This window comes from Ambystoma mexicanum, chromosome 14 (assembly GCF_040938575.1).
Source record: "Ambystoma mexicanum isolate Mex_15411 chromosome 14, UKY_AmexF1_1, whole genome shotgun sequence".
Taxonomy (NCBI): domain Eukaryota; kingdom Metazoa; phylum Chordata; class Amphibia; order Caudata; family Ambystomatidae; genus Ambystoma; species Ambystoma mexicanum.
The window spans coordinates 662,548,765-662,560,866 of record NC_090940.1 but is presented as its reverse complement, the minus strand read 5'-3'; the positions used below and the strand labels follow the sequence as shown (position 1 = coordinate 662,560,866).

General features: G+C 57.4%; 2 protein-coding genes across 5 annotated transcripts in view; one reads left to right on the top strand and one right to left on the bottom strand.

Moving 5' to 3' along the window:
* The window catches only part of BRF1 (BRF1 general transcription factor IIIB subunit), a 1,105,609-nt gene that overhangs the window by 492,632 nt on the left and 600,875 nt on the right, over positions 1-12,102 (top strand). The gene's annotated exons all lie outside the window — the stretch shown is intronic.
* BTBD6 (BTB domain containing 6) lies at positions 1,719-12,096 on the bottom strand. 2 transcript variants are annotated; one of them, XM_069638206.1, is made up of 5 exons: positions 11,890-12,096; positions 6,504-6,756; positions 4,736-4,826; positions 3,793-3,911; positions 1,719-3,000 (listed from the first exon to the last, which is right to left on the bottom strand). In XM_069638206.1, the coding sequence occupies exons 1-5, from the start codon at positions 12,089-12,091 to the stop codon at positions 1,968-1,970; spliced, it is 1,698 nt and encodes a 565-aa protein (XP_069494307.1). In that variant the 5' UTR covers positions 12,092-12,096; the 3' UTR covers positions 1,719-1,967. The 2 variants fall into 2 exon arrangements, with proteins under 2 accessions (XP_069494307.1, XP_069494308.1); XM_069638207.1 differs by lacking the exon at positions 6,504-6,756 and having other exon boundaries at positions 11,890-11,988.

Sequence of the window (12,102 nt, the reverse complement as noted above, 5' to 3'; positions counted from 1 at the left end):
GAAACTGGAGTGGGGAAGCAAGGGGTCTACAAGCAACCGGGGAGGAAACTGGAGTGGGGAAGCAAGGGGTCTACAAGCAACCGGGGGAGAAGCTAGGGTGGGGGCTAACAATGAACGGTGGTGGGGAAGCGAGGTGTCTACAAGCAACCGCGAGGAAACTGGAGTGGGGAAGCAAGGGGTCTACAAGCAACCGGGGAGGAAACTGGAGTGGGGAAGCAAGGGGTCTACAAGCAACCGGGGGAGGAAGCCAGGGTGGGGGCTAACAATGAAGGGTGGTGGGGAAGCAAGGGGTCTACAAGCAACCGGGGGAGGAAACTGGAGTGGGGAAGCAAGGGGTCTACAAGCAACCGGGGGAGGAAACTGGAGTGGGGAAGCAAGGGGTCTACAAGCAACCGGGGAGGAAACTGGAGTGGGGAAGCAAGGGGTCTACAAGCAACCGGGGGAGGAAGCCAGGGTGGGGGCTAACAATGAAGGGTGGTGGGGAAGCAAGGGGTCTACAAGCAACCGGGGGAGGAAACTGGAGTGGGGAAGCAAGGGGTCTACAAGCAACCGGGGGAGGAAGCCAGGGTGGGGGGCCGATGAAGGGGGGTGGGGAAGCAAGGTGTCTACAAGCAACCGGGGAGGAAACCAGGGTGGGGACTAACAATGAAGGGTGGTGGGGGAAGCAAGGGGTCTACAAGCAGCCGGAGAGGAAACTGGGGTGGGGAAGCAAGGGGTCTACAAGCAACCGGGGGAGGAAGCCAGGGTGGGGGCTAACAATGAAGGGTGGTGGGGAAGCAAGGGGTCTACAAGCAACCGGGGGAGGAAACTGGAGTGGGGAAGCAAGGTGTCTACAAGCAACCGGGGAGGAAACTGGAGTGGGGAAGCAAGGGGTCTACAAGCAACCGGGGGAGGAAGCCAGGGTGGGGGCTAACAATGAAGGGTGGTGGGGAAGCAAGGGGTCTACAAGCAACCGGGGGAGGAAACTGGAGTGGGGAAGCAAGGGGTCTACAAGCAACCGGGGGAGGAAGCCAGGGTGGGGGCCGATGAAGGGGGGTGGGGAAGCAAGGTGTCTACAAGCAACCGGGGAGGAAACCAGGGTGGGGACTAACAATGAAGGGTGGTGATGGGAAGCAAGGGGTCTACAAGCAGCCGGAGAGGAAACTGGGGTGGGGAAGCAAGGGGTCTACAAGCAACCGGGGGAGGAAACCAGGGTGGGGGCTAACAATGAAGGGGGAGGGGGAAGCAAGGGGTCTACAAGCAACCAGGGGAGGAAACGCGGGTGGGGGGCGGATCTCCGTCTTAGGTGAGGTGGGGAGTGGGGGTGTGTGTGGTCCTTTGCGTTGGGGAGGAGACTTTCTTAAACGGGGGGGGGGGGCTTGAACTCCTTCCTGAAATGCAGAAGCGAGGGGTGGTGTACCTTTCACCTGTCCTTGCCAATGTAGCCAATACATCTAGCAGTTCTTACCCTGCCTTGCCACGCTTCCCTTGCTGCTGGGTGAAAGCCACGTTTAGGCGGAGCAAACGTTGGCCTTGATTTGGGCAGAGATCTGACTACTGAAGGGGTCCGCAGCGAAAAGGGGGGTTCATGGAATAAAGGAAACACCTGGCACGCTGGCATGTGCAAGTCCACTCTAGATCTAGCACCCCCCCCCCCATCCTGCGTTAACACTGGCGCGTCGTCAAGGTGAGCAAAGTGAGCATCCACCAAGAGTACTAGAAAGCACCACATGCACAAGTTGTAGGGCCAGAAGAAGGTTTATCTCATTCATAAGCGGCTCCGTCTGAAAACGTGGAGAGCCGGCTGCTCTGTACAGGGCCTTATATACAACGTTAACATTCCACCAAAAGGTGCAACTTTTAATAATTAAGTGACATAGCTTAGAAATAAATAAAATAAGATTAAATCCTAGGCATTCCTTCGGTGTAGGGGATGGCTACACAGTGTAAGGTTCCATACTGCCCAGAGAGCTTTCCCACGAAAGGCCTCATGCATAGAAAATGAGTTCTGGGATCTGCCCGCCTTGCACTCCCGTTCCGTTGGTACTGTCGGACGAGCACTGGAACTGGAACGTCACCTTGCCACACTGCACCTCCGTCATGCCCTCCTGACCAAAGTAGCTGAGTTCGTTGCCATCCAAGATGGCACTCACATTGTAGAAGGTGTCCTGCTCCACCTGCACCGGGTGCTCGAACCACACCGAGAACGTGTTGCTGGATCCGTCGGACACGAACTTGGTCAGGTTCTGGGCCAGCACCAGGCCTTGCCTTTTGAGTTCGATCTTGACGCTGTATTCCGCCTTGCCACAGCTGGAGCCGTACAGTCCAAGTCCTGCTATAAATATCCGTTTATCCACAGCAAATTGGATGCTATCACAGCGGCCCCTGTATCTCCATTGATTACTCCGGTAGGCCGACGACTGGAACCTGTGGCACCGCTGGGGCACCAGTCCTTTCCTCTTCATGAGGGGAAATTCCAACTTGGGTTTGTTGGCAGCGGTGTACCACAAGAATATATTGTGCGTTTCCTCCAGCGTTAGGATATCCGATTGGGCCGCCCCGTCTGCAAACTCCTCCAAAGTCATGGTTGGTATCCGTACCAGATACAAAGACTTGCCCAGTACGCTCCTCTTGTTTCGTGCAGTGACTGGCAACCCTTGTCTCTTACATTCCGCATCAGCCCAGTTCAGAACCGCCTCAAAAACCACAACCTCCTTCGTGTTCAGCGTTTCTCTCGTAACAATGATCTCCAGGGTTGGCAGGTCAATTTCACAGAATCCTTCTGATTTTAAGGCCAGTTCGGCCTGCGCATCAATGACCTCCCAACATCGCTGCGTCAGTTCTGGCTCTTCGAAGAGTCTGCTCTGGGACAGGAGCACACATGCGTTCTTGGCCTCCAGGCTGGTCTCCAGGAAGTTGACGCACGCCTTGGCTAGCGCAGGCACAATGTACTTCTTGGCGGCATACAGAGTAGCGAGCACAGTGTCTGCTTCCAAATCGATCTCATCGCTGTACATATACCTAGGAGACAAGCACAAGTCATTAGTGATGGGTAGCGTTGCAAATTCTCTGTCAATAACCATCCCTCTCATTCACCGAGATCCATGCACAGCGTTGCAAAGGCTCTGTAAATAGCCACCACTCTCATTCACTGAGATCCATGCACGGCGTTGCAAAGGCTCTGTAAATAGCCACCACTCTCATTCACTGAGATCCATGCACGGCGTTGCAAAGGCTCTGTAAATAACCACCACTCTCATTCACAGAGATCCATGCACGGCGTTGCAAAGGCTCTGTAAATAGCCACCACTCTCATTCACTGAGATCCATGCACGGCGTTGCAAAGGCTCTGTAAATAACCACCACTCTCATTCACAAAGATCCATGCACGCGTTGCAAAATCTCTGTAAATAACCACCCGTCTCATTCACCAAGATCCGTGCACGCGTTGCAAAGTCTCTGTAAATAACCACCCATCTCATTCACCAAGATCCATGCACGGCGTTGCAAAATCTCTGTAAATAACCTTCCCTCTCTGAGAGTTCACCAAGATCCATGCACAGTGGTGTCCGAGTTAGATCGTGTGCACCCCCACCCATTGCTTCCGTGTCCCAGTGATTGGAGGCTGGGTGCTGCAGCAATTGCATCCTCAGAATAGAATGGCAAAGCCATTGGGGGTAAGGTGCATGGTGCACAGACTGTAAAGAGTTGTGCATGCGGGCTCGCTCCCAGCTATAAATACTGTATAGAAATGGATGCATATTTTATGAGCTAGCCTCTTCGGTTCGCTGCAGGCCGCGAGTGACCACTTACTTTAAGAGGATGAGAAAGGCTGCAGGTTCCACGTCTGGAATATGGATTTCGGACTTTACTTCTGCAAGATCTCCATAAAACATAGCATAGAAGACGGAGCTGCCGACAGCCAGCACATACTGTGGAAATGAGAGCAGGTGTTCTGTCAGTACCTGGGGACATTGCTTCTCTTCACAACACAGTACCGTCGGGTACCTTCTGCACAACTTCCAGGAGAATGCGGCGTGCCACCAACAGTACCCACCAGCCGCCTCTGCACAGTATCCCAAGAGAATGCAGTGGCCCGGCTCACCATCTGCAGTGCCCAGGGGTGCCTTCTGCACAGTATCCCAAGAGAATGCAGTGGCCCGGCTCACCATCTACAGTGCCCAGGGGTGCCTTCTGCACAGTCTCCCCATGGAATGCAGTGCCCCAGCTCACCATCTACAGTGCCCAGGGGTGCCTTCTGCACAGTATCCAAAGAGAATGCAGTGGCCCATCTACAGTGCCCAGGGTGCCTTCTGCACAGTATCCCAAGAGAATGCAGTGCCCGAGCTCACCATCTACAGTGCCCAGGGGTGCCTTCTGCACAGTATCCCAAGAGAATGCAGTGGCCCAGCTCACCATCTACAGTGCCCAGGGGTGCCTTCTGTACCTGGAGAATGCAGTGCCCGACCTTATCGTCTACAGTGCCCAGGGGTGCCTTCTGTACCTGGAGAATGCAGTGCCCGAGCTCACCATCTACATTGCCCAGGGGTACCTTCTGTACCTGGAGAATGCAGTGCCAGAGCTCACCATCTACAGTGCCCACGGGCTCCTTTTGCACAACTTCCAGGAGAGTGCAAGGGCCCCTCTACGTTGCACTCGGCGGCCTCTGAGAACGAGGCGCGCCTGCACCCCTCTTGCTATCAACAGTCGCGCAGTGCACGCTACGGCATGGGATCATTTGCAAAGCGCCACAAACCTTGTGTGCAGGGACTTTTTTCGAGGCCCCTGGGGGCCCCACGATAAAGTGCACGTCGGCCATCAGCTCGTTGTTGAACATCAGTGCGTTCCTGGAAGAGAATGAAAAGCTGTTAAGCGAGAGAACGCAGGTGGTGTGATGCGCAGTCTGGGGGAACGCGGGGGCCAGCCCTGGAAAGTGGCTGCCCACCACCTCTGCGGGATCATGGGACAGTTGGAGAACCTGTATTCATAGCCGTTACCTCACCCTGCCCAAGGGTTGGGGTGCAAGCATCCTGCACACATTGCGTCAACACAGCTGGGAAGGAACGGAGAGCGCTGGACGTGGGGGGGGGGGGGTGGGAGGGGGAGCGGCACCCAGTGGGTCACAGGGAGGATGCAGGGGCAGCGAAGGTAGTGACTCGGGGGAGGGGGGGGTTGCCATGCATTGTTCTAAATGCAAGAAGACTCCATGACAACCCCACTGCTCACACGTTGGTCAGGCTTGATATAACTGGGGTGCAGCGGGGTGGCGATGTGGACAGTCTCCTTATGCTGGTGTTTGGGGCACAGGTTTGTTATTGGGCCGGTTTGCCGGGTTCCTCTCCCCAGCCTGTGTGGGGGATGCTAATGGAATTATTCGTGCACAAGAACTGCATCTACAATCTCGATACACAGCACCTAGAAGCGAAAAGATGACTTCCCACGGGGGGGGGGGTTATGATGTGTTACAGGACCCCCACCAATCCTCTGCTAGAAAGGCAGCAAGCAGCTAAGCGTCTCCGAGGCGTGGGGGCAACCCAGAAGCGCTCACATGCCAGATGATACCCGAGAACCCCCCCACCCCCACACACTGGCTAATTAAAAGCGTGTATATGCTACCATGCACTTAAACTGCTCAGGCGACCCCTGCGGGTTACACCAGTGCGGCGCCACTGCTCTGCACACGGCACGGCCAGGGAGGCAGCGCGGGTTGCTGTGGTGCGTGTGGTTAATGTTCACCAAGGAGCCCCCGCGTGTGGAGGGCGGAGGCTGGCGCATCTGGTCAGATGTGCACACAGCTAAGGAAGGCGGTGGGGCTCGCCATGGAGCGCTGCACGAGGACGCATCCGCCCCGAAGGCACGTCCGTGTGGTTTCTAACCTCTTGGCTGCCCGTGCTCTTGCAGCATGCACAGAACAGGTGTATAATGGCTGCTCACCTGTGATGGGGCAGGGCACAGGTGATCTAGTGTCCTGCTCTGCCTGGCACAGGTAGGAGTGCAATATACACTAAAGAGTGCAGCACTGCATCGGTACAAGTTATGTGGAGTGCCCCCTTCCTGCCACTCCCGGGTCTCTGCTGCCTCTGAGCGCGTATGTGGCACTGGGGGCAGCAGGTATGGGTGGGCTCTGGGCGGGACACAGCTGCCACCCACTAGTAGTGGGTATGGACAGGTGCGTGGCATGCCTTGCAACCTGGCGCCAGGCTCGCATAGCCAACAGGGCAATGCTCGGACCAAAAAGACAAAATGCTTGCGTGGGCCACTTTTTCGGTCATGCCCCATGCGGCTGGTAGTTTTGACCAGTGTTGATGAATAAAGATTGTTTAACATGCACAGTGTGCATCACATGTTATCACCCACCCCCCGCCACACGACCCCCACCTTTGGGCTGTCACTAAAACAATACATTGCCATTTGCCAGTGTGGGTCACTTTTGCATTGGTGCCCGAGAAGAGGCCCTGCCTGGCGCACGGGTTGGGTAGGGGGTTGGGGGGGTTGCTCCAGGCACGCCGCGCGCACAGGCTTACCTCTCCCGCAGCGTGGGGTGGAAGCACTGCCAGGTGCCCCCCTCGGGGTGGTTGTTGTTCAGGTTGCTCTCCGGGGGCGCCGGGGGGGCGGCCTGCTGCAGCTGCTGGCAGCTCTTCTTGCTCTGCGCCGCGCTCTGGCTGTTGTCTAGCAGGGTGTGGGCCGGGTACAGTTCCGCTGCCATCTTCCCGGGCACGGGCTCAGCGCATGCCGCCGCGGTCTTGCCCCCCCTCCGGGACGACTTCTTCAGGGTCTCTGGAAGCAGAAGGAGGAAGGTCAGGCACTTCATGACCCGGCCATGGAGACAGCCGGGCGGCATGGACGGGGCCCGGCCCCCGGGTGTGCCAAGGCGCTAGAGCCGCATCCTCGGCCCCCTGCCCCCGGGGGCTCTCCCCCGCCCTGGCACCGCCCGCTGCCTTTCCAGCGGGACTCTGTCCCCAGAACCAGGTGCTGATCCGCGGCCTCAGATCCTGGGGTCTGCCCCTTCCAATCCCTCCTGGGCTCTGCCAGTGAATGGGTGCCCCGGTGCCAGCTCTCAGCGGGTGTCCCTCCTGATCCCAACCAACGGCGGGCACTGCCCCCTGCTCCTGGCACTGTCCCGGCGGAGTAGCCTCCCGTTGCCCTGCACTGTCCCAGCGGAGGGGCCTTCCAGGTGCCCTGCACTGTCCCAGCGGGTAGTCCTCCCCAGTGCCCCCCTGCTCCCCGCAGGTGGTGTCTGTGGGTCCTCCTCCTGTGCTGCTGCCCGGCTCCGCCGCTTTCCAGCTCGGCTGCTTTTGTTGTTGTGAGCCGGAGAGCCTTGAGCCCGGCTCTGGAGCCGCCTCTCCCCGCCCCCTGTGTACGTGTGCAATGCTGGACCCACCCCTGCACGCAAGCCAGCTGTGCCCAGCCCCCTTCCCTACTTGCCGTTCCTGTACCAGCCACAGCCAGCTGCATCACCTGTCTCCCTGTACTGTCAAGCCTCCTCTCCCATTCCCTTTACTGCCAAGCCTCCTCTCCCCTTGCCTGTACTGTCGAGCCTCCTCTCCCCTTGCCTGTAGTGTCGAGCCTCCTCTCCCCTTGCCTGTACTGTCGAGCCTCCTCTCCCCTTGCCTGTACTGTCGAGCCTCCTCTCCCCTTGCCTGTAGTGTCAAGCCTCCTCTCCCCTGTACTGCCAAGTCTCCCCTCCCATTCCCTGTACTGCCAAGCCTCCCCTCCCATTCCCTGTACTGCCAAGCCTCCTCTCGAATACTCCCCTTCCCGTACTGCCAAGCCTCCCCTGTACTGCCAAGCCTCCCCTTCCCTGTACTGCCAAGCCTCCTTTCTACTACTCCCCTTCCCCGTACTGCTAAGCCTCCGCTATACTACTCCCCTTCCCTGTACCGTCAAGCCCCTTCACCCCTTCCCTGTACTGCCAAGCCTCCCCTCCCATTCCCTGTACTGCCAAGCCTCCTCTCGAATACTCCCCTTCCCGTACTGCCAAGCCTCCCCTGTACTGCCAAGCCTCCCCTTCCCTGTGCTGCCAAGCCTCCTTTCTACTACTCCCCTTCCCCGTACTGCTAAGCCTCCGCTATACTACTCCCCTTCCCTGTACCGTCAAGCCCCTTCACCCCTTCCCTGTACTGCCAAGCCTCCCCTCCCATTTCCTGTACTGCCAAGCCTCTCCTTCCCTGTACTGCCAAGCCTCCTCTCCCCTTCCCTGTACTACCGAGCCTCCTCTCTACTACTCCCCTTCCCCGTACTGCTAAGCCTCCGCTATACTACTCCCCTTCCCTGTACTGCCAAGCCTCCCCTCCCATTTCCTGTACTGCCAAGCCTCCCCTCCCATTCCCCGTACTGCCAAGCCTCACCTCGGCTACTGCCCTTCCATGTACTGTCAAGCCTCCAGCCTCCCCTGTACACATCGTATCTGTACTGTCAACCCTGCAGCCTCCCCTCTACACACCCTCCCTGTACTTTAAAGCCCATGGCCTTTCCTCTGACCCCCTCCATATACTGTCAAGTCTGCTCCCCCTGTACTGAAACCATAACACTGATCCCTCTGCATAGAAGAAGAAAGTTGGAACCGAGAAGTCCCCAGCAGTTGGGAGGGCCAGGTACTGGGGATTTTCTGTCCTTCGTGTGCTCTTCTGTGCTCCCACTGATACTATTATCTCTGCACCCTCTGCCCAGGACGGCAGGCCTCAGCCTGTCCCTGCCAGGACTACGATTGCCTCAGCCTGTCCCTCCCAGTGCTGCGATTGCCTCCGCCTGTCCCTCCCAGTACTGTAATTGTCGCAGCCTACAGTGCTCCACTCACAGTGGACCAACACTGGTGTGTAAACTGGCCACTCACTCCCCTGTGCACAACATAGCCGGTCGTGGGAGTGGTGTGCACTGCCTGGCCCAGTGTGGCCCTGCCCCAGGTTCTTAGCGTGCCTTGCCCCCTGCTGCATGTGTGCATTCTTGCTGTGGCACTGGGCCTGAATTGGCCTCCGTCATGGCTGGCTCTCCCTGCCCAGTCTGTGTAACTGTTCCACGCCTGTCAGTGGACGTGCTTGCTCGAGGATCCAGTGCAGTGAAGGACGCACTGCATCCTCCAGTCACCGTGTAAGGGTTGCACACGACAGGCGGTGGCCTGCAGCTCCCTTGTGCGTTTGTGCACTGGATGCTCTATGCACCTGTCCAGCGTGGCAGTGCACGGTGGCGCCGCCTGGGTGTGTATGGAAGCATGCATGAATTCATGCTTCCCTTATCCTGCTCACTATTCATGCCCCCCCCTTTCTCTCGCTTACCCATCCACATGCCCCCACTCGCTCCTTTCTGTACCTCTGTCCTCGCCTCCCCTGAAATAGGGCGAGCACACCTGTAGGTCTTGTCTGGTACCCAAGCTGTACCTGTGCCCCCTCCACACTATAGGGCATGATGTGATCTGGCATTTTTCACACGCCTGTACACTAGTTTGTCTAGGCACAACAAGACAAGGAGGGGCAAACATCGGGAGGACAAAACAACGATCTTACTAGGCCCTGTCATTCAGATCGCGCAAGTGCAGGGAAGTGGAAAGGGAGAAGTGCCGGGGAGTGAGGCGGGGGTAAAGGGAGCGGTGCAGGTAACTCAAAAGTTCAGCCAACGGGTGGCTCATAAGTGCAGAGAGAAGGGACTGTAGGGTTGCAGATACAGACAAGTTCTAGGGGAACCGGGAGGCAGTCCAAAGTGCAATTGAACATGCAGGAGCCTGGGCCCAAGTTCAAAGGGAAGCCAGGTGACCAGTGTGTGCAGCAGTCGGGACATCAGCAGAGGAGAGGAAGAGAAAAAGTGGAAGCAAAGAGGAAAGGCTTGCGTTGCTTCCGGAACCAGAGTTGGTTCTGCTCTAGTTTGAGAGAGGCAGGGAGGCTGTTCCAGAGGGAGGCCCCAGCCGAAGATGGAGATCTATCTGCTTGGAAAAGCAACTGGCACTCGCAGTTGGAAGTGGATGAGCAGAGATCCTGAGAGGGGAGATGTTTGGGAAGAGAGAGTTGGAGGTAATGCAGTCCCAGGCTCCAGAAAGCCTTGTGGACGATGAAGTGAGTCTTGAACTTGACCGTTGCCACCACTGGGAGCCAATGAAGAGATTTCAGAGCTGGAGAGCTACAATCCCTGGGTTTGAGGCCAAAGACAAGTCTTGCAGTGCTGTTCTGGATAAGTTGTAAAGGTCGGAGAGTAGAGGCAGGAAGATTTAGAAAGAGGATGTTGCAGTAGTCCAGCCTAGAGAGGACCAGAGCTCTGGAGACAGGAGACGGTGAGCTTCTGTGGGAAAGTGAGGAAAGGAAGAATACATCTGAGGAGGTGCAGCTGATAGTTTGATTTCTTAGCGACGTCAGAGATCTCGGGCGAGAAGGGGAAGGTGGAGTCGAAGATGACCCCAATATTCTTAGCCTCACAGGTAGGAGCAGGAAGAGGGCCCAGATTGGGCGGTCAGAGAGAGAGGAAAGGAGGCAACTGGTGTTCCGATGAGGAGGATCTACGTCTTGCTGGCATTAAGGCAGAGATCATTGGCGGCACACTATTCCTGAATTGCGGTCAATCTGGAATGTGAGAGGGAGGCGGCTGAGGGGAGCCTGAAGGAAAGCTGGGTGTCATCTGCATAACACTGAAAGTTGGAGCAGAAGGAAGCGATGCGGTGGGCAAGAGGTGCCAAGTATTCGTTGAAAAGCCAGGGAGAGAGGTTAGACCCCTGGGGAACACCACAAGTAGAGAGAGAGAGAGAAAAAAAATAAAAAAAATAACCCCAGTTGGGAACTGGGATGGTCGGTCAGTCAGAGAGGTGGTCAGCCAGGCCAGGGCCTAATCGGCGATACGCAGGTTATCACGTAGGCGGTGATTTAGCAGGATGGCATGGCTGACTGTATCAAAGGCAGAAGAAAGATCGAGGAGAATGAGGACAAAAGGAAGGTTCAAATCAACGTTTGAGAGCAGATCTTCACGGGTGTTCAGGAGAGCAGTTTTCGTGCTTCTGCCAGCTCTGAAGCCAGACTGAAGGAAGAGGAATGATGGCAGAGGGATCATTTAGCAAGCAGTGGACAAGGGGGTGCTTAAGGAGAAGGGAAGGTTCCAGTGGCAAAGGAGTCATTGTAGAAATCGGCCAAGGCTGGAGCAAGGGTGTTGATGTGGTCCTTGATGGTTCTGGATCAATAGGGGAGAACTGATGCACAGACATCACTGGTGTGTGTGCCACCTCCGCCCTGTGGGCATCCACAGCCTTCACTGGTGTCTGTGCACAGGTCTGTGCTCCCTCCGCCCTGAGGCATGCACAGCCTTCACTAGTGTGTGTGCGTTTGTGTGCACAGGTCTGTGTCCCCTTCACCATGTGAGTATGCACAGCCTTCACCGATGTGTGGATGCGGTACTGTGCACAGGTCTGTGCTCCCTCCGCCCTGTGGGGCATGCACAGCCTTCACTAGTGTGTGTGTGTGTGTTTGTGTGCACAGGTCTGTGCTCCCTCCGCCCTGTGGGGCAGCATGCACAGCCTTCACTAGTGTGTGTGTGTGTGTGTGTGCGTGTGTTTGTGTGCACAGGTCTGTGCTCCCTCCGCCCTGTGGGGCATGCGCAGCCTGCACCAGGGTCAGTGTGTGCCCCCTGTGCCCCTCTAACCTGTGAATGCAGAACCCCATAATGAGCAGGGTGGGGGCGTCTTCTTGACCTGTCTGCGTGCACGCCTTTAACGCATGCAATTAGCCCGCCGTATAGGATGGGGGTCGAGATGTAAACTCTTTCTAACGGCCGCGCGCCGGCCGGTGCACGTCCCCTGTCCCCCCCCCCTCCCGGAGACGGGGTCCGTGCGTAATGTAAACAAGAGCCCGGATGCGGAGCCTCCCCCCCCCCCCCGTCCCCTCTAGTCCGGGCCTGCTCCCCCTCTGCCCCCACTCCGCCCTCCCTTCGGGATCACCGTACCTCGGCTCCGTGGGCTACCGGGGTCCGGCCCGGGGGAGCGCGGCCACCCCGCGGCTTGGCAGGGCCGAGTCCTCCTCCGACTGGGAAGCCATGATTGTAGAGGGGGAGGGGAAGGAGGGGGAGGGGCCCGGCACTGCTCTGCCAGCACCACCGCTAAGAGCCCGCAGAGGGCGCTCTCATCCAGCGGAGAGCGCTGCAGCATGTAAACATGTG

Bases quoted from the DNA above. Each gene is read 5' to 3' on its own strand.
- BTBD6 (XM_069638206.1), bottom strand. From the start codon at position 12,091: ATGCTGCAGCGCTCTCCGCTGGATGAGAGCGCCCTCTGCGGGCTCTTA. The intron at 6,757-11,889 runs GTACGGTGATCC...TTCTGCTTCCAG, and splicing joins CGGTAGCCCACGGAGCCGAG to AGACCCTGAAGAAGTCGTCC. The intron at 3,912-4,735 runs GTTTGTGGCGCT...TCATTTCCACAG, and splicing joins AAAAAGTCCCTGCACACAAG to TATGTGCTGGCTGTCGGCAG.